The 17,842-nt window shown below is 42.5% G+C and overlaps 1 protein-coding gene across 2 annotated transcripts; it reads right to left on the bottom strand.

Annotated features, from left to right (window-relative positions):
- Positions 1–1,225: 1,225 nt before the first annotated feature.
- On the bottom strand, positions 1,226–17,484 carry zfyve27 (zinc finger, FYVE domain containing 27). 2 transcript variants are annotated; one of them, XM_072656691.1, is made up of 13 exons: positions 17,118–17,484; positions 15,801–16,038; positions 15,534–15,604; positions 15,155–15,341; positions 14,583–14,678; positions 13,841–13,953; positions 13,107–13,231; positions 12,291–12,362; positions 12,138–12,158; positions 7,007–7,151; positions 5,897–5,943; positions 5,685–5,766; positions 1,226–4,442 (listed from the first exon to the last, which is right to left on the bottom strand). In XM_072656691.1, the coding sequence occupies exons 2-13, from the start codon at positions 16,007–16,009 to the stop codon at positions 4,375–4,377; spliced, it is 1,236 nt and encodes a 411-aa protein (XP_072512792.1). In that variant the 5' UTR covers positions 16,010–16,038; positions 17,118–17,484; the 3' UTR covers positions 1,226–4,374. The 2 variants fall into 2 exon arrangements, with proteins under 2 accessions (XP_072512792.1, XP_072512793.1); XM_072656692.1 differs by lacking the exon at positions 12,138–12,158.
- Positions 17,485–17,842: the final 358 nt, after the last annotated feature.

Raw genomic sequence — 17,842 nt, 5'->3', positions numbered from 1 at the left:
CAACCATCCATCCATCTACTCATCTATATTTCTATCTATGTCTATCCATCCATCTACTCATCTATCTTTCTATCCATCCACCCATTCATCCATCTACTCATCTATCTTTCCATCCATCTACTCATCTATCTTTCTATCCATCCACCCATTCATCCATCTACTCATCTATCTTTCCATCCATCCACCCATCCATCTACTCATCTATCTTTCCATCCATCCACCCATCCATCCATCTACTCATCTATCTTTCCATCCACCCATTCATCCATCTACTCATCTATCTTTCCATCCATCCACCCATCCATCTACTCATCTATCTTTCCATCCATCCACCCATCCATCTACTCATCTATCTTTTCATCCATCCATCCATCTTCTCATCTATCTTTCCATCCATCCACCCATCTACTTAACTATCTTTCTATCCATCCATCCATCTTCTCATCTATCTTTCCATCCATCTACTCAGTTATCTATCCACCCATTCTTCTATCTGTCTATATATCTACTCATCCATCTATCTTTCTATCTATCTATCAACCCATCTACTCATGTATCTATCCATCCATCCATCCATCTACTCATCTAATTTCTATACATCCATCCACCCATCCATCTACTCATGTATCTTTCCATCCATCCACCCATCCATCTACTCATGTATCTTTCTATCCATCCACCCATCTACTTAACTATCTTTCTATCTATCCATCCATCCATCTTCTCATCTATCTTTCCATCCATCTACTCATTTATCTATCCACCCATTCATCTATCTGTCTATCAACTCATCTATCTATCCATTCATTCATCCAACCGTCTCCATGTAGTTCATATTCAACAGTCAAATGACACGGCTGTTTTTGTCACTGTGATAATGATAATGTTACTACACTAATCATGTAAATAAGCTCTGTTCTGCTTGACCGTGGTGGACTGTACCTCTGAAAAAAGCAGCCTGAGCTAAACAAGCCATGTGAGGGGGCGGGGCTAAACTGCTGTTCGCTGAATCTAATAGAAAATCTTCTTCTCTGGACACTAGAGACAGTTACTCCAACAAAAGCAGGATAAAACTTTTTAATAAGCTTAATTTCAGAAGAAACAGTAAAGGAGCAGGTGTCCCAATACTTTTGCCTGCATAGTATATGGTGATTGGTTTTCATATATGACATTATAATTAAAATAAAGTTGTCTTTTAAAAGGGTGGGAACAAAAACACTAATGCTGAAAGATAAGAGATTTATTATATTAAATAAAAACAAGTGAGTGACACTGTAAAACCTTCAAACACTCTGATTAATAAACAGTAAATAAACATAAAACCCAGTATTTAGATTTATATGAAATTGTTCTGTTTAAGAGGATAATTCAGTTTCCCATAATACTGCCCCTTAACCAATTCTGAAGATAATGAGGAGTTCATTAATTATTCAGACAGATCATGAATCATGCATTACAGCTGGGCTGCTTCCTTCACAGTGGGTTAAATATTTCACTGAAGGACAGGTTTTCCGCTTCAGAAATGCGAACATATTATATTATTATATATTTCGAGTGAAGAAAGTTCCCACGCAAGACAGACTTATTCCCGTAACTGTGTTTACTGAATCGATTAAAACAGCGCATGGGCTCAGGCTACAGGCCTGCTGAATCGGTGAAAGACTGAGATTTACAGTGAGGATGGCTGGAACACAGCTGTATTACAGTACAGACAGATCACACTGAACAACAGCAGGTAAAATATCGCAAGTCTTACATTCAGCTCTGCTTTAAACAAAAACACGAACACGCATGAGAAAACACTCGACTCGACTGTGCCTCTCATAATCCATCTGTGTGCGCTTCAATAAAATACCTTGATATGAAGGATCAGAACAATCACGAGCAGCTTTAGAAGGAGGACATCACTCAGAGTGATCCACTGACAGATAATGATTAGATCAACACACACAAAGACTTGATCAGATTTGACCAGAATCCACATGATGACTCGAACGTGACCTTTTCGTGAATCCTGATTGGCTGATAAGAACCAATAACAACGACAACGACCAATCAGCAGTCATCCATATGATTAGTACAGTAGAAAGAAAGAGAAAAAAAATAAACCTACAGCAAAACATACACACAGATCAGCCATAACAATAAGACCACCGACAGGTGAAGTGAACAGCATTGCCGATCTGGTTCCAATGGCTCCTGTCAAAGAGTGGAGATATTAGACATATAAGTGAACAGCAACTTTGACCAGAGGAGCCTGAGGAACTGTGATGGCTGTGATGTTCAAGGTCTACTGGCCCAGAATACTCCAGTGGTCAGTGGTCAGTACCTACCAAAAATGGTCGGTATCTACAGAGGAAGGACAACCGTTCATGGACTTCAAAGATCTGCTGCTAATGTTAGACTTGGTACCTTCAGAGGTCTTGTGAAGTCCATGCCTTGGCCGGGCAACTGGGGGGTCCATGGGTGGGGGGGTAATATTGGGCTGGAATAATATTAGGTAAGTTATGGCTGATTGGTGTATATAAAGAGTGACATGCAAAAGTTTGGACACCCCGAGCACCACTAATCTTCAGCGTGGTTCTGTATGTAATAGGAGACACAACTGCACAAACTACAAGAAGTCAGCTGGTGAAATCTCCTCCCTCCTAGATCTTCCTCCATCAGCTGTGCTCCATCAGGTGTTATTATTGAACAGTGGAAGAGTTTAGGAGGAACAGCTCACAGAGAGCAGCTCAGCCACCGAGTGTCTGTCAGACCACGTAAAGTTACAGAGCGGGGTCAGGGCCGAGTGCTGAGCTCAGAGCAGAGTGCAGAAAAGCCTCCAACTGACTCAGTAACTGCAGCAGAGCTCCAGACCTGCTGCTGCTGTTAGAGCTGCAAAGAAGGACCAACTCCATATTAATACAGCCTATGGGTTGTGGGAGGTGTAATGTTTGTGTGTCCCAATACGTTTTGCCTATATAGTTTTAAAAAAAGAAAGCAAATACACAAAAAAAATATCTAAATTAGAAACGATGATCTCAAATCCGTACGAAAGGAAATCCGAATATCTGTTAAAGCCTGTCCCCAATTTAAAAAACTAGCTCTATTAAAAGTGAGTGATGATAGCACAAGCCAAATAAATAAAACCAGTAGATCTTCTTAAACCACTTGGAGAATCAAGGTCAATAAAACAGTAGCAAACCAGTGATCTCACACAAAAAGCTGTGGAACCTCCTGAAACCATCAAAATGTTCTCACTTGAGGAACAACCGTTGGACGTCTCACCTCAGGCACTGCAACAAGGACTCCACAAACCATGATGTCTCAATCATGATGTTACAGTAGTAGTCCGTGGTTCGAGAACATGATGACACAGGAGCAGCTGATGATGTTCCAGTCGTACCTCATGGGCTCTAAAATGTGACACAGTCACAACTGACGGAATGGTTCTGGGACATGATGTTTCATTAGTGGCTGGCGGTTCTAGAGCATGATGTACGACAGTAGCTTATGGACCTAGAACATGCTGTCACAGACGAGACTGATGGTTCTTGAAATTGATGTCACAACAGTAACTGCTGGATCTAGAACACTCCCAGCAGCAGCTGATGGTTCTAAAACATAATGCTGCCGTAGTAACTGATGGTTCTAAAACATGATGCCACAACAACAGATGGTGGTTCTAGAACATGACGCTGCAGTAGTAACTGATGTTTCTAAAACATGATGTCACAATCACACCTGAGGGTTCCAGAACATGAAGCCACAACAGCAGATGGTGGTTCTAGAACATCACAACAGCAGCTGATGGTTCCAGAACATCACAATAGGAGTAGGTGGTGGTAGGACAAGGTAGCCACACTTGTTAATGCCAGGGTCTGGCTACAATTAGGACTGATTAAAAGGGAGCTTTGAAGTTCTAGGGGTTAAGACTTCCCAGCCACCTGAAAGACCACCTGATCTGGTGGGCTTCACCCAATAAATATGGACAAATAAAAGTTCTGCTAAAAGAGTGTTCTGGAGGCCCTCCAGAACCATACTTGCATTGATCAACAGAGAGCATGCTAATGGTACATGTAGCCATATTGCAGTGGTCAAAAACATAAGGTTCTCTCAGGTCCCCTCATGTCCTTTGAGGATTGGACAGACCCTTCTCTGCTGGAAGGCTTAGTTCTGAAAGCAGCTGTAGCAGGATCGTAGAATCACTGATGGGGCTTTAGGGTGAAATACAGAAGGAACAGAAGAAACCAGGCAGGATGGAAGCAGGAAGCAAAGATCTGGGTTTCATTACAGCGTCGGTGCACGTCTGGCTCCACCCACAGCTCCTGTTGCCGAGGAGATTTTTGCTGAGTCGCGATGGAGGGGATGGATTATTATGGGACGCAGGTCCTACTTGCTGCTGAGTGTGGCATTACACATAGCACACACAAATACTGTCTCTCTCTGAGCCTCTGGAGCTAATGAGAGAGAGAGAGAGAGAGAGAGAGAGAGAGAGATAAAATATGCAAATGTGGAAATACCAAACCATTCAAAAGTTTGGACACATCCTCTTGGTGGATGTGAAGAACCCCTTATTTTAGACTGTTCCAAACATGCGAAGAACCCCTTATTTTAGACTGTTCCAAACATGCGAAGAACCCCTTATTTTAGACTACCCCAAGGTTGTGAAGAACCCCTTATTTTAGACTACCCCAAGGTTGTGAAGAACCCCTTATTTTAGACTACCCCAAGGTTGTGAAGAACCCCTTATTTTAGACTGTCCCAAACATGTGAAGAACCCCTTATTTTAGACTACCCCAAGGTTGTGAAGAACCCCTTATTTTGGACTGTCCCAAACATGTGAAGAACCCCTTATTTTAGACTGTCCCAAACATGTGAAGAACCCCTTATTTTAGACTACCCCAAGGTTGTGAAGAACCCCTTATTTTAGACTGTCCCAAACATGTGAAGAACCCCTTATTTTAGACTGTCCCAAACATGTGAAGAACCCCTTATTTTAGACTGTCCCAAACATGTGAAGAACCCCTTATTTTAGACTACCCCAAGGTTGTGAAGAACCCCTTATTTTGGACTGTCCCAAACATGTGAAGAACCCCTTATTTTAGACTGTCCCAAACATGTGAAGAACCCCTTATTTTAGACTACCCCAAGGTTGTGAAGAACCCCTTATTTTAGACTACCCCAAGGTTGTGAAGAACCCCTTATTTTAGACTGTCCCAAGGTTGTGAAGAACCCCTTATTTTAGACTACCCCAAGGTTGTGAAGAACCCCTTATTTTGGACTGTCCCAAACATGTGAAGAACCCCTTATTTTAGACTGTCCCAAACATGTGAAGAACCCCTTATTTTAGACTGTCCCAAGGTTGTGAAGAACCCCTTATTTTAGACTACCCCAAGGTTGTGAAGAACCCCTTATTTTAGACTACCCCAAGGTTGTGAAGAACCCCTTATTTTAGACTGTCCCAAACATGTGAAGAACCCCTTATTTTAGACTGTCCCAAACATGTGAAGAACCCCTTATTTTAGACTGTCCCAAGGTTGTGAAGAACCCCTAATATTAGACTGCCTCAAGGGTGAGAAGAACCCTTTAACCAGGCAAAGAACTATTTGAGCATCCAAATGTTTACAATCTCAGGATAATCATTACTGATGCTAGAACCTCATCATGGTGCTAATTCTAGAAGGAGATGCTGGCCTCACCTGTGGCTCCCATAGTAGACTTGAATACTTTGTAGGAGCAGCAGCGAGAACAGAAGCTAACGCCACAGTTAGTGCAGTACCTCTGCAGAACACACAACACACACACACACACACACACACACACACACACACACACACACAGTCACAGCAGTGCCAGAGCAGCAGGTAACCAGCAGAAGTTTCTGTAGTTTCTTACTGTGGGTTCAACTTACCCTCTTCTTCAGCACAGAGAACGCTGCACAACAGCTGGAGCAGTTACCTAGAGAGGACGAGAACATGTATTACCTAGTTATTATTTTTTATACAATACATTCTTTCTTCCATCAACTGTATTTTTTTGCAAATGTATCAAAAAGGAAAAACTCGCATGGACATAAGTATTCAGACGCTTTGATATGAAACTTCAAATTTAGCTCCAAGGGCCTCTCACTTCTCCTGATCGTCTTTAAGATGTTTCTACATCCTGTTTGGAATCTACCTGTGGTAGATTCTGTTGACTGGACATGATTTGAAAATACACACACCCGTATATAAGATCTCACAGCTGACCATGCCAAGAGCTCAGAGACAGGATTATGTGATGGAACAGATCTGGAGAGGGCTACTGCACTGTAAGTTCCCTAAAGCACAAGTAATCAGGGTAGAAGGGCCTTGGTAAGAGAGGTGAACCCAAAACCCAGAACACAAAGCTCACTCCAAACCTCCAGAAAGTCAACCATCCCTGCAGCACTTAATGGAAGAGTGGCCAGACAGAAGCTTCTCCTCAGTAAAAGACACATGGTAGCTCCTAAAGGTCTCTCAGACTGAGAGAAACCAGATTCTCTGGTCTGATCAAACCAGGTTTGAACTTTCTGGCCTAAATTCTAAGCGTCATGTCTGGAGGAAACCCAAAAATAATCCTTACATTGAAGCATGGAGGTCTCCCCGTCCCTTCCCAGCATGACTCTACCACCACCATGCTTCAGAAAGCTCAAACCTGGTTTGATCACACCAGAGAATCTGGTTTCTCTCAGTCTGAGAGACCTTTTTTTTTTTACTGAGAAGAGGCCTCTGTCTGGCCACTCTACAGCAAAGCCCAGCTTGTGATGGTTGACCTTCTGAAAGTTTGTCCCATCTGCACACAGGATCTTTGGAGCTTAGCAAGAGTGACCATTGGGTTCACTGTAGGGATGGAATTGGGCAGGTGATTAGCAGTGCCCGGTTTCTCATTGAACTCATTTATGAATGCATTAATTAAAAAAGTAATTATGAAAATATAATAATTAGTGAGTAGATTAGCTTGTCCAATGACATGTAGCATTTTACAGTGAGTGAGTTCTGACCAGTCGAGTTGGTGGGCACGCGCTTGCGGAGTTTCTCCGTTAGCTTGGACACCTTGCTGCGTATGGGCTCGTTCCTGCTCAACAGGCCGTTATCAGATACGGAGTCATAATCAGAACTGCACACGGACACCGATTCCTCATCGTCCTGGAGAGATAGGGAGGGGGAGACAGAAAGAGAGAGAGAGCGAGAGAGAGAGAACAACTTGAATATTAACTCATGCAGTGCAGTTCGGACAGTGACCACTAGAGGGTGACCACTTAGTCCAATAATAAAGAACCTCCAGAAACAGCTCGTCCTGCACCCACATCCAGTATAGTTCTCTGAATGGGTCCGTTTAGAGGCATCCTTCGGTTAGTCTTTAGCACAGAGGAACCCACACACCAACTGCATACAGGCTCGAGAAGAAAGTCTGTCCAACAGCCTTTAGTTAACGGCTAATTTTGTGTCTTCTGGTCATTACTGGTCATAAATAAATATATATAAACATAAATATCATATTTACACATTTTACTCCCTCAAATCCAGTCGATCAGCCAAAACATGCCTATGTAGTTGAGCTCAGGGCTGAGGTACATTAGCATAGCTAACAACAGCTAACAATCCCTTCAGCTTGTACTTCAGCCCATGGTTCTAGATAACAGCGAGTCATACAGTGTCAGAAACCACATAATCGAGTCCATTAGAGACTACCGCTCACCTCCACTGCTTGAGGAGAGTGTGTGATAATTTAGGCATTAGCACCATGCTAATCTTCCAATACCTGTAAGCTACGTTAGCCTTGTAGCTCCAGTGTTACACTAAGGAAGCAAACCTCAAACCTCAATAATATCATATTTGGTGTCTGAAGCTTGTTTTGTTTTATGCTAAAGCAGCATGGCTAACGTAGCTAACATAGTAATGGAATTAGCTTGGTGCTAACAATATATCCAATCCCACACTCCATCTAAACTGTGTTGGTGTGTTCAAAAATGAATAATTAAATAATAATAAATGTGGCAGATCATATTTGGTCATATTTAGTGTCTGAAGTTTGCTTTGTTAGGTTTATAATGGAGCAACAAAGCTAATGTAGTTAACAACTAATGAAATGAGCATCTTTTAATCATGCAGTTAGCACTATTGGTGAGGTATGAGCTTCGATTGCTTGTTAGCAACATTAGCCTCGTAGCTCCAGTGTAAAACTGGACTTGGCTGACCGTGTTTGTGTGTCAAATTTGGTGACTAAAATTAGCTTCTTTAGATTTGTGCTTGAGTTTGAAGCTAATTTAGCTAAGAGCTAATGTAATTAGCACACCTCAATCATACAGTTAGCATCATTGGTGAGGTATGAGCTTCTATTGCATGTTAGCAACATTAGCCTTGGCTGATGTTAGCCTGTGTTGGTCATATTAGGTCTGAAGTTTGCTTCTTTAGTTTTGTGCTGGACCTATTAAGCTAATGTAGCTAACAACCAATGAATTAGCATACTTTAATCAATCATGCGGTTTAGCTCAAGTGTAAAACTAAAGAAGCTACTTTCAGACGCCGTTTGGTTAAATTTGGTGTCTAAAGTTTGCTTCTTTAGTTGAGAAGCTAATGTTGCTAACAACAACCTCAGCTCATGCATTAGCTACATTAGCTTTGTAGCATCAGTGTAAAACGAAAGAAGCTTCAAAACTTCAGAAACCAAATATGATTTTAATGACCGACTGCATTGAAGTGAGGGAGGAAAATTATGTATATTTGAATTTATTAAAGTAATATTGCGAACATCCAGCCTTGCCGCCATTACAGCGCAACTGCACCAAACTGAAAAGCTCAAGCCAAGGCAGTGTGGAGGTTCCTCTAACTGAGAGATCAATTTCGGATGTTAGCGTTTGTGTTACAGGCACCATATGTAGCGGGCGATGTCTGTATTAGCTGTTTAAATTAATATAAACTGTAAAAACTTAAAGGAATATTCATCTTTCAACATTATCTCTGATTTTATATCTGTGCTGTGCAGAGAACGACCCCCTCAACTTTCCCCTGACACCAAATGTTAGGGGTGGGCGATATGGCACCAATATTATATTCATAGTTGTTATAGACATTTCCACAATAAAACAATGCCTGTCTTATATGGACAAAAGTATTGGGACACCTGCTTATTTATTATACTGTAATAATAATCATCAGAGTTGCTTTTGTTGGAGGAGCAGTCTCTACTGTCCAAGGAAGAAGGCTTTCTACCTCATTTAGGAGTAGCATTGCTGTGAGGATTTGATTGATCATTCAGCAACAAGAGCGTTAGTGAGGTCAGGATGTTGGTTGATGATGATCACCACCCCACCAAGTACTGGATGGAGCTCCACCATCCATCATTCCAGAGATCACAGTAGTTCTTCCACTGCTCCACAGCTTCTCAATACTGGGGGGCTTTATTTATACCCCTCTATAGCATGGTGCCATGGGGTCATGATGTTTATTATCTGCTCCAGAGAGTGCTCCTAATCTATTGGCAGTACTTCTTCTCTACAGGGACTTTATTTTATTAAGGCATTTTGACCCTGGCTCATGTAGCCGACATCCTCGCAGTTGCAGTTAATATAAGGCTAGCTGGATGCTAATCTTCCATTACTTCTTAGCTACGTTAGCCTTGTAGCACCAGTGTAAAACTAACGAAGCAAACTCCAGGCCCTAAACCTGTCTTGGCTGATTGTCATATTTGGTGTCTAAAGTTTGCTTTTTTAGGTTAATGCTGAGAAGTTAAGGAATTAGCATGGTGCTACGGTGCTAACAACATGTCTAAATCAATGCACATCAGCCAGCTGTTTTCATTCAGAATTTGCTGCCCGGCGTCCAATCAAACAGGAAACAATTGGCCAGTGTTGACAATATCCACAACACGTCCAGAAGAGCATACCGCTCATTAGTACCGCCATATTGCCCACCTCTACAGCGCATGGAGGCTGTGTTGAAACTTGCTGGAGTATTCCTTTAAAAGAAGCTTTTAGCCCACTAAATATGGCACCGCCCGTTATGATTTTCTCAGTTTTCTTCACACAACCCATGTAACATCGTAGCTCTCGCAATGAACTCTACACCAAAGAGGTGGAACATGGGGACCAATTAGAGCCCGGTATTCCTGGGTTACCAAGCCACCACCATTGTGACATCATTGTGAGTTTTAGCCAATAAAACGAGGGAAAGGCTTGGAAGAGGCTTAGTTAGAACACCCGGAACAGATGACTGACGGAGTGGGAGGGGCACCTTATGAGCTATGCGTCTCCACAGGGCTTTGGTCAGCCCGATTACTGCAGGCAACACCTATATTCAAAAAGGGGGGGGGGGGGGGGGGCGTTTACATATGGAACTGACTTGTCCTTGCCCCGCCCACAAATACTGCAGCTGGGTTAAGACATGCTTTACAGAACGTCAGCAAAAAGTCTATTGAGACTAATGGGAAACTGGACTGTGCTAACGTAGCTAATCGAAACTAAGCAGATTAAAAAACAATTACAAAACAACCACTCACTCTGTTTACACACCAAAAATAAATAAATAAATACCAATTAAATTAAATATACTATTTTTCTTGGCATATTTGAATACAAAAAACCCAAAAAAATGTGTTGAATGGGATTCGGGTCAGAGATCTGTAAAGCTTGTCTAATGTAGCAACAGTTGCTATTAAACAATGTAACAATGCATTTGTGGGTGGGGCAAGGACATGTCAATTATATAAACCACTTAAAGGGGAAATGCAAATGTCTTAAAAATAATAATAAATAAATAAAATGAAATAATATATACATAAATATCTAAATCACGTTTAAAATGACTGAACATTATGATTTTTTAAAATACATATTTTGTAATATTTCCTATTACAAAATAATCCACACAAAATAAACAATTCTAAAAAATAAATACACACAAACAACACTCATGCACACAAATGAGAAGTGCCTCCGTGAGTTGAATAACAACTTTAAACATGGACACCCATTCACAGATGCAGTACACACACTCACACACTGCAAACAACACACTTCAGTAAGTGAAATGATCTTAAATCTAGAATATTATAGAATAATATTTAAAATTCAGCAGATTTTTGGATCAACAGCATTCAAATAAATATCAGATATTTAGACCAGATTTCACTCACCAAGATCACTCATCATCATTCTCTGCAACTTGGTGCACATGCTCAGAATAGGTAGAATACTTACGTGCAGGTGAAAACACACACACACACACACACACACACACACACACACACACACACTAAACCATGCAAGAGTGCAGATTTTCGTATCGTCATTTACATGAATGGAAAAGATTATCAAATCAGACTGAACCAGCAGCTACTCACCACAAAAGCCAGCTGTGATTCATTTGAGAGCAAAGCAAAGAGGTGAGCTACTTAACTACACACACACACACACACACACACTTAACCTAGTGCTGTTACTACTATAAGTACTGGATAGTTAGTATGGATTAATTTATCAACTGATCAATTAATCAGAGTCCTTCAGAGACTGAAAGGTAGTATCAGAGGGTCTGGAGGTGGACCTTTAGCACGGCTCTATTCTGATTGGTTGCCCTGTCACTGTGCCTCATTCAAAAAGCACCCAGAGCTGAACCACTCCTGAGGACTGCCGTGTGAGTGGGCGTGGCTAAACTGTGGTAGGCTGAATAGGTGGAGATAAAGAAGCTGGTTCTCATCAAATCAAAGAAGCAATCTGTTTTTGTAGCTTCTCCAGCTTAGAAGAATGCATTATTTTACATCAAACACACACACACACACACACACACACACACACTCCATGCTAAGCTATGACCTAGGCAGGATGGGAGTTAGTGGCTGCTATTAGTGACTGAAGTCGCTACAAATCAGGGCCCAGTTTCCCCAAAGCTTCTTTATTTTAGGATCCTCTTAACAGGCAGAGAGAGAGAGAAAGTGAAAGTATTCAATGTGATGCTCGCTTAACCCTGTGAGAATCAGCTATGTGCTACGATGCTTTTGGGAAACTCAGCGTCTCGATTATTTCTTATATCTCATTGTTATTATATTAAAAACATTAAAACCTATCTAGAACACTGGGAGGTTTACACTCGAGGTTGAAGTGCTCCTCCAATCCTCTAGAGGGAGCTACTCACCTGCAGGGCCAGCTGGTTTTCCTTACGCAGGCAGACAGCAGAGATAGGAGAACAAGTCAGACACAGCACATAAGAGAGAGAGAGAGAGAGAGAGAGAGATGGGGAGAGAGAGGAAAAGAGGGAAAGAGAGAGAAGGGGGAGGGGCAGGTGTACCTCTATGGCATCTTTAAACTCGTCATCAGGCTCCGCCTCCTCCGCCTCTTCAACACTTCCAGGTGAGAGATCCTGCAAAGAGACAGAACTCACCACTCGATCACTCTCTCTCTCTAGTGTCCCTTCTTTCTTCCCACGCTCTCCTTTGCTTTTCTTTGTCCTCTCTCTTTTCATTGTCCCTTTCTGTTTCATTTGTCCTCTCTAACCTCTGTGTCCTTCTCTTTCCTCTTTGGCCAAAAGAGGACAAAGGAAAGAGAAGATAAAAGGGAGCAACCCTTTTATCTTCTCTTTCCTTTGTCCTCTTTTTCCCCTCTGCCCTCCCTCACTTTCCTGTCTTCTGTCTCTTTAATTTTGTCTCCCTTTCCTTTGTCCTCTCTCTTTTCATTGTCCCTTTCTGTTTCCTTTGTCCTCTCTAACCTCTGTCTCCTTCTCTTTCCTCTTTGCCCATTTGCTCCCTTTTATCTTCTCTTTCCTTTGTCCTTTTTCCCCTCTGCCCTCCCTCACTTTCCTGTCTTCTGTCTCTTTAATTTGTCCTCTCCCTTCCCCCCACCTGTCTCTCTCATTCCTTGTCCCCTTTCTCTCTCGTCTCCTCCCGCCCTCATTTCTCTATGTCTTCTGTCTCTTTAATTTGTCCCCCTTTCTGTCCCCTTCAATTTGTACTTGATCACACTCTCTTTCTTTCTCTTTCCTTGTCTCCTCTCTTGCTATCATGTTGTCCTCTTTCTCCATCTCTACTTTACTTTACCCTTGTCCTCATGCTCAATTTCCCATGTCCCCTCTCTCTCCCTCCATTGTTGTCCTTGTTTTCTCTCTCACCTCCAGACTGGTGGGTGTGGGGGTCCGGTCCGGTAAGTTGCCCGGTTCTGTTTCACTCTTCTCAGTGTCTCCCTCTGCAGGCTGTGATGGAGACGAGTGTAAAACCCGCTTCAGCTGCAGCACAACTGCAGGGAGAGGGGGGGGGGAGGGGGGAGTCCACAGTATGTCAATCTGTGCGAGATCAATGAGGAGAGTGATGAGTGAGTGCATTAGAGTGTAACACCCCTGCCGGGACGTCCCTCACTCTCCTCTATGTGTCTCTCATTTACTGTCTTTCCTGGGAACAGCAGTCTCTCAATAACCAGTAGGGCTTCTATATAGTTCTGAAAAAAGGCTTCTTTGACAACCTGACCGATACTGGAACCTTCTGGTGCTGTCTAAAAGAAATTCCACCGATGTGAAGAACCTTTTAAGCGTCCAAATGATTCTTTGAGTTGTTGTGGTTCTTCAGAGAACCGCCTTTTCTATTTAAGAGTTTTGAGGTGTTGTTTGTTGGTATGTTTGTTCCCATTTCCCTGATTCCTATTTCTGTGATTACAGTCTAAACTGGACGGATGTGTTGTCGTTACTATAGTAACGCAAGAGATGTGAGGGATTTTCCACCTGTCTCAGGAAAACCTTGGCTGAGTAAAGCCCTAAAAAAATGAGCAGGAAAAAGGGGCGGGACTTACGCTTTAGACACTCCCACTCTTAAATGACTGTTTATTGTTTCTAAAGAGGGTGTGTAGACTGACCTCTGCAGAAGTCTCGGTTCCACAGGAAGAGGGCGCTGTTGATCAGAGATAGGCTCCAGCCCACAGGTGCGGTGTACAGCATACACACCATCATCAGCAGAAAACCGTAAAACCTGCGCGCGCGCACACACACACACACACACACACACACACACACGTATAATTTCATAATTCTATTTGAATTATTGCACTAACCACAAGCTAATATACACTCTGTCCAAATGTTTGTAGACAGCCCTTCTAAATAATGCATTTAGCTACTTTAAGTTTGCCATTGCTGACACAGATGTGCAAATGTACACACACACCTACAGCTAGTCTAGTCCCTGTAGAGAACAAGTACTGACAATGGAATAGGACTCTCTGGAGCAGATCAACATCATAAACCTATTGGCACCATGCTGCCTAATGTCAGGCGTGGGCTAGAGGGGTATAAAGCCCCCCAGCATTGAACTGTCGAGCAGTGGAAGAACTGGGATGGTGGATGGTGCTCCATCTGAAACGTTTAGGATAAGTTGGGATGCAATCAAATCCTCACAGCAATGCTCCAAACAGTTACTCCAACAAAAGCTGGAAAAACTCTTTTTAATACCCTTGATTTCAGAAGAAAGTTGAGTAGGTGTCCCAATACTTTTGTCCATTTAATGTGTATATAAAAGGTTTTATATATCATATAAATATATATGTTTGACCAAGTCTTTGATGTTAAGTTTGTATGTGTGTGTGCATGTGTGTTACTCACACAGAAGAAGTCGCATGACTCTCCCAGTATAAGATCTTGTACACAGATTCAGCATACACACATGCCTGGGTCAGGAGCTCGTCCAGTCGCTTCAGTCTGCAACACACACACACCCACACACCCACCATAATGAATTACAACTCCTATTATTCTCTGGTATCACATGTCTCTAACATGTCTTGTCTTTGACATATGACCGTTAGCTCTGAGCCCACCAAGATGTCCATTTCAGGGCTCAATATAGCCAACATTAGGACTCCCACCGTGGTCAGAATTTAGTATGAGGGAACTGATGGAAAATAAGCTTCTTATTTTTCAGTAAAGGATTCTGGGTAGCTGCACCCACAGCACTGTAATACTGAAGACTGAAGTGTGACAGTTCAGAGTCAATGATCCCATCAGTCCCTGAACTGAAGTGGGTGTAGGTGCATCAGTGTGGTGTTAAAGGTGGGAGACAGGCGGAGAGAATCCCTGATGTGAAACCTGAACCCAAGCAGAGCCGGGTCAGACATATCTTTCAGAAACGTGTGACGTCCAAATCTGACCAAAGCCTGACTTCACGTTCCACTCACAGGCCCTTGACCTCCAGCATGGCCTCCTGCCGGCTTATGTGGACGGTCTGCAGTTCTCTGCGCTGAACGGCGTAATGCTTCTTCTTCTGCACGGCCGTATCACTGGCAACACCCTGGCAACGGTCGCCAAGGTACCCCAGCACAGCCGGGACAGACACCACCAACATGAACAGGGAGAACCAAGCCACTAGAGAGAGAGAAAGATAGAGAGATGCTTAATTTTTACTATTATTTATTAATAATAATAATAATTTATTTATTAATTTATATTTATTAATTAGCTGTCCATAATCATTCATAGAACAATAGAATTGATATTGATGAAGCTACATCAACGAAAACTGAACATCTAAGCACTATAAACACAACAGCTACTTACCTTCACTCAGGGTGATGAAGAGGATGTTCAGGAGGATGCAACAGAGCAGAGAACAGAGAGGTATCCTCCATCTACACACACACACACACACACACACACACACACACACACACACACACAAAAGCTTAGTGCTAACTACAGCATAACAACATTAGCTCTCTATTCAGTCATCATAAATGCATAATAATAATAATAATATGGGTCAATGAGGTCAGTGTTCCAAGACTCCAAAAAAAAAAAAAAAGGCCATACAGACAGGCTACTGACCCAAGCAGGTATCGCAACACCTCCAGCGCGTCCATCACCGGCTCTAGAAAAATGGCCATCCGTTTGTAGGAGACCACCATGTCGAGGAGGTCAAAAGTCAGCGCTCGGGGGCCTCCCAGCTCGGAGCTGGAGTCCAAAGACTGGGTGTCTTTCACGGGAGACTGGGCCACATCTGCCCGATCCCCACTGCCCTGCACAACCTCCTGCATCCTCAGCGACGGGACAGTTTCAGTTTGCCCTGGAGGACAGTAAAAAAATATAGATATAAAAATAAATAATAATAATAATAATAATAATAAGTCTCTCCATTAGCATGTATTTCTTACTGTAAAGTTCTTTAATGCTCTACATAGGTGAGTTCAGGTCAATTGAGTATGATAAGAAGAGATGCCACAGAACCTGTTTATTCACAACACATGTAATTAAATATTTACATGTAAATGCAAACGTCTAATTTAGACGTTTTGCATGTTGTCATTATTGAAATTACAGAAATATGTCTGATTACTATTAAATCTACAGTCTAATGGGGGGGTGGGGGGGGTGGCTCAGCGGTTCGAGCTCCGGGCTATTAAAGACAGGGTTGTGGGTTCGATACCCGGGCTCAGCAAAGCTGCCACTGTTGGGCCCTTGAGCAAGGCCCTTCACCCTCTCTGCAATGGCTGCCCACCGCTCCGGGCACGTGTGCTCATTGTCCACTGAGTGTGTGTGTGTTTCACTGGTGTGTGTGTGTGTGTGTGTGTGTGTGTGTGTGTTTTCACTGCACTGAAGCCAAATTCCAATCTGTGTCCAATGTGTCTTGTCAAAAGATTACACTGATTAGGCATTTTAACATTTTCACTCTGCAGTTTGACCGATTTGGACGTCTCATGATTTGTGCTCAGGACCGGACAACACGTGGATACAGAAATGATAAGCATCATAATTATGGATTAATGTTTATTATTATTATGTCATTTATGAATGATTTTTGCTCAAGAGTCAGAAAATGTATTGTCAAATCAATTGAATTATATAAATGACTTCTAGTATATGTATATTAAAATATTTCAATATTAATATCTAAATACAGTCAAATGCACTGAATCTCCTCTGTAATTCACTAATAACCCAGAACAGCTTCTCTAAACCTCCCCCCATGCCCCCCTTCACTGCCAGGAGGACACCAAGACTAATGACATCACCTCTCATTAAACAGTTAAAATAATAAGCCCTCATTAATAACATAGGAATCTCAGAAAAGGCAGATAAACAACTTTATAATGGACATTAATGAAGAGTAAACAACAGCGACCTTCCCTGTCCCTCCTGACTCACCTGAAACTGCAGCTAATTCTGCTCAACACGGCCTCTACTGAGCTCCTAACACGCCCGGCTCCATCCAGGCGGGTCTGCCTCTTCTGCAGAGTTGTAATTATTAAATTAATCCACTAAAATCGAACTGAAATTAGAGTTAAACTGTAGAAACTGTCGCTAAGCCGCTGCTCCGAGCTCCTTCCGTAGCACGCAGGCCGACGAGCAGATCGCCGAGAGCCGCATCAGAGCGCGCGCAGGGCGTGGAGTTAAACACCGATGGAGTCGTTTTGATCCCTCTGTCTGTTTTCTTTTGATTTATTTTAGTTTTTGATGTTTTTTCGTGTTTAATATTAAATGTGGATGTTTTTGAGAGAGACGCCTGCAATGATTTATGTCATCTCCTTCCAGGCAAAGCGGCAGAGACACGCTCACAGTCGGCCGGTAGGTGTCGCTGGAGTCCGTCACTGAATTTAATGAACTGGGGTTGAGTGCCTGTCCAGATGTCTTCCAGAGACGGTCCTGAAATGTGTACCATTAACACCCTCCACACTATAGCTATATGTCCCTTTAACACTGTAGGTGTCCCTTCAACACTGTCCTTCAACACTGTAGGTGTCCCTTCAACACTGTAGGTGTCCTTTCAACACTGTCCTTTAACACTGTAGGTGTCCTTTAAACACTGTCCTTTAACACTGTAGGTGTCCCTTTAACACTGTCCTTTAACACTGTAGGTGTCCCTTTAACAC

The sequence above is a fragment of the Salminus brasiliensis genome, chromosome 15 (assembly GCF_030463535.1).
Source record: "Salminus brasiliensis chromosome 15, fSalBra1.hap2, whole genome shotgun sequence".
Taxonomy (NCBI): domain Eukaryota; kingdom Metazoa; phylum Chordata; class Actinopteri; order Characiformes; family Bryconidae; genus Salminus; species Salminus brasiliensis.
Note: the sequence above shows the minus strand (reverse complement) of the source record. Positions and strands in the feature narration are given on the sequence as shown.

Bases quoted from the DNA above. Each gene is read 5' to 3' on its own strand.
- zfyve27 (XM_072656691.1), bottom strand. From the start codon at position 16,009: ATGCAGGAGGTTGTGCAGGGCAGTGGGGATCGGGCAGATGTGGCCCAG. The intron at 15,342-15,533 runs GTAAGTAGCTGT...CTCTCTCTCTAG, and splicing joins CTTCATCACCCTGAGTGAAG to TGGCTTGGTTCTCCCTGTTC. The intron at 12,159-12,290 runs GTACACCTGCCC...TGCCTGCGTAAG, and splicing joins AGTTTAAAGATGCCATAGAG to GAAAACCAGCTGGCCCTGCA.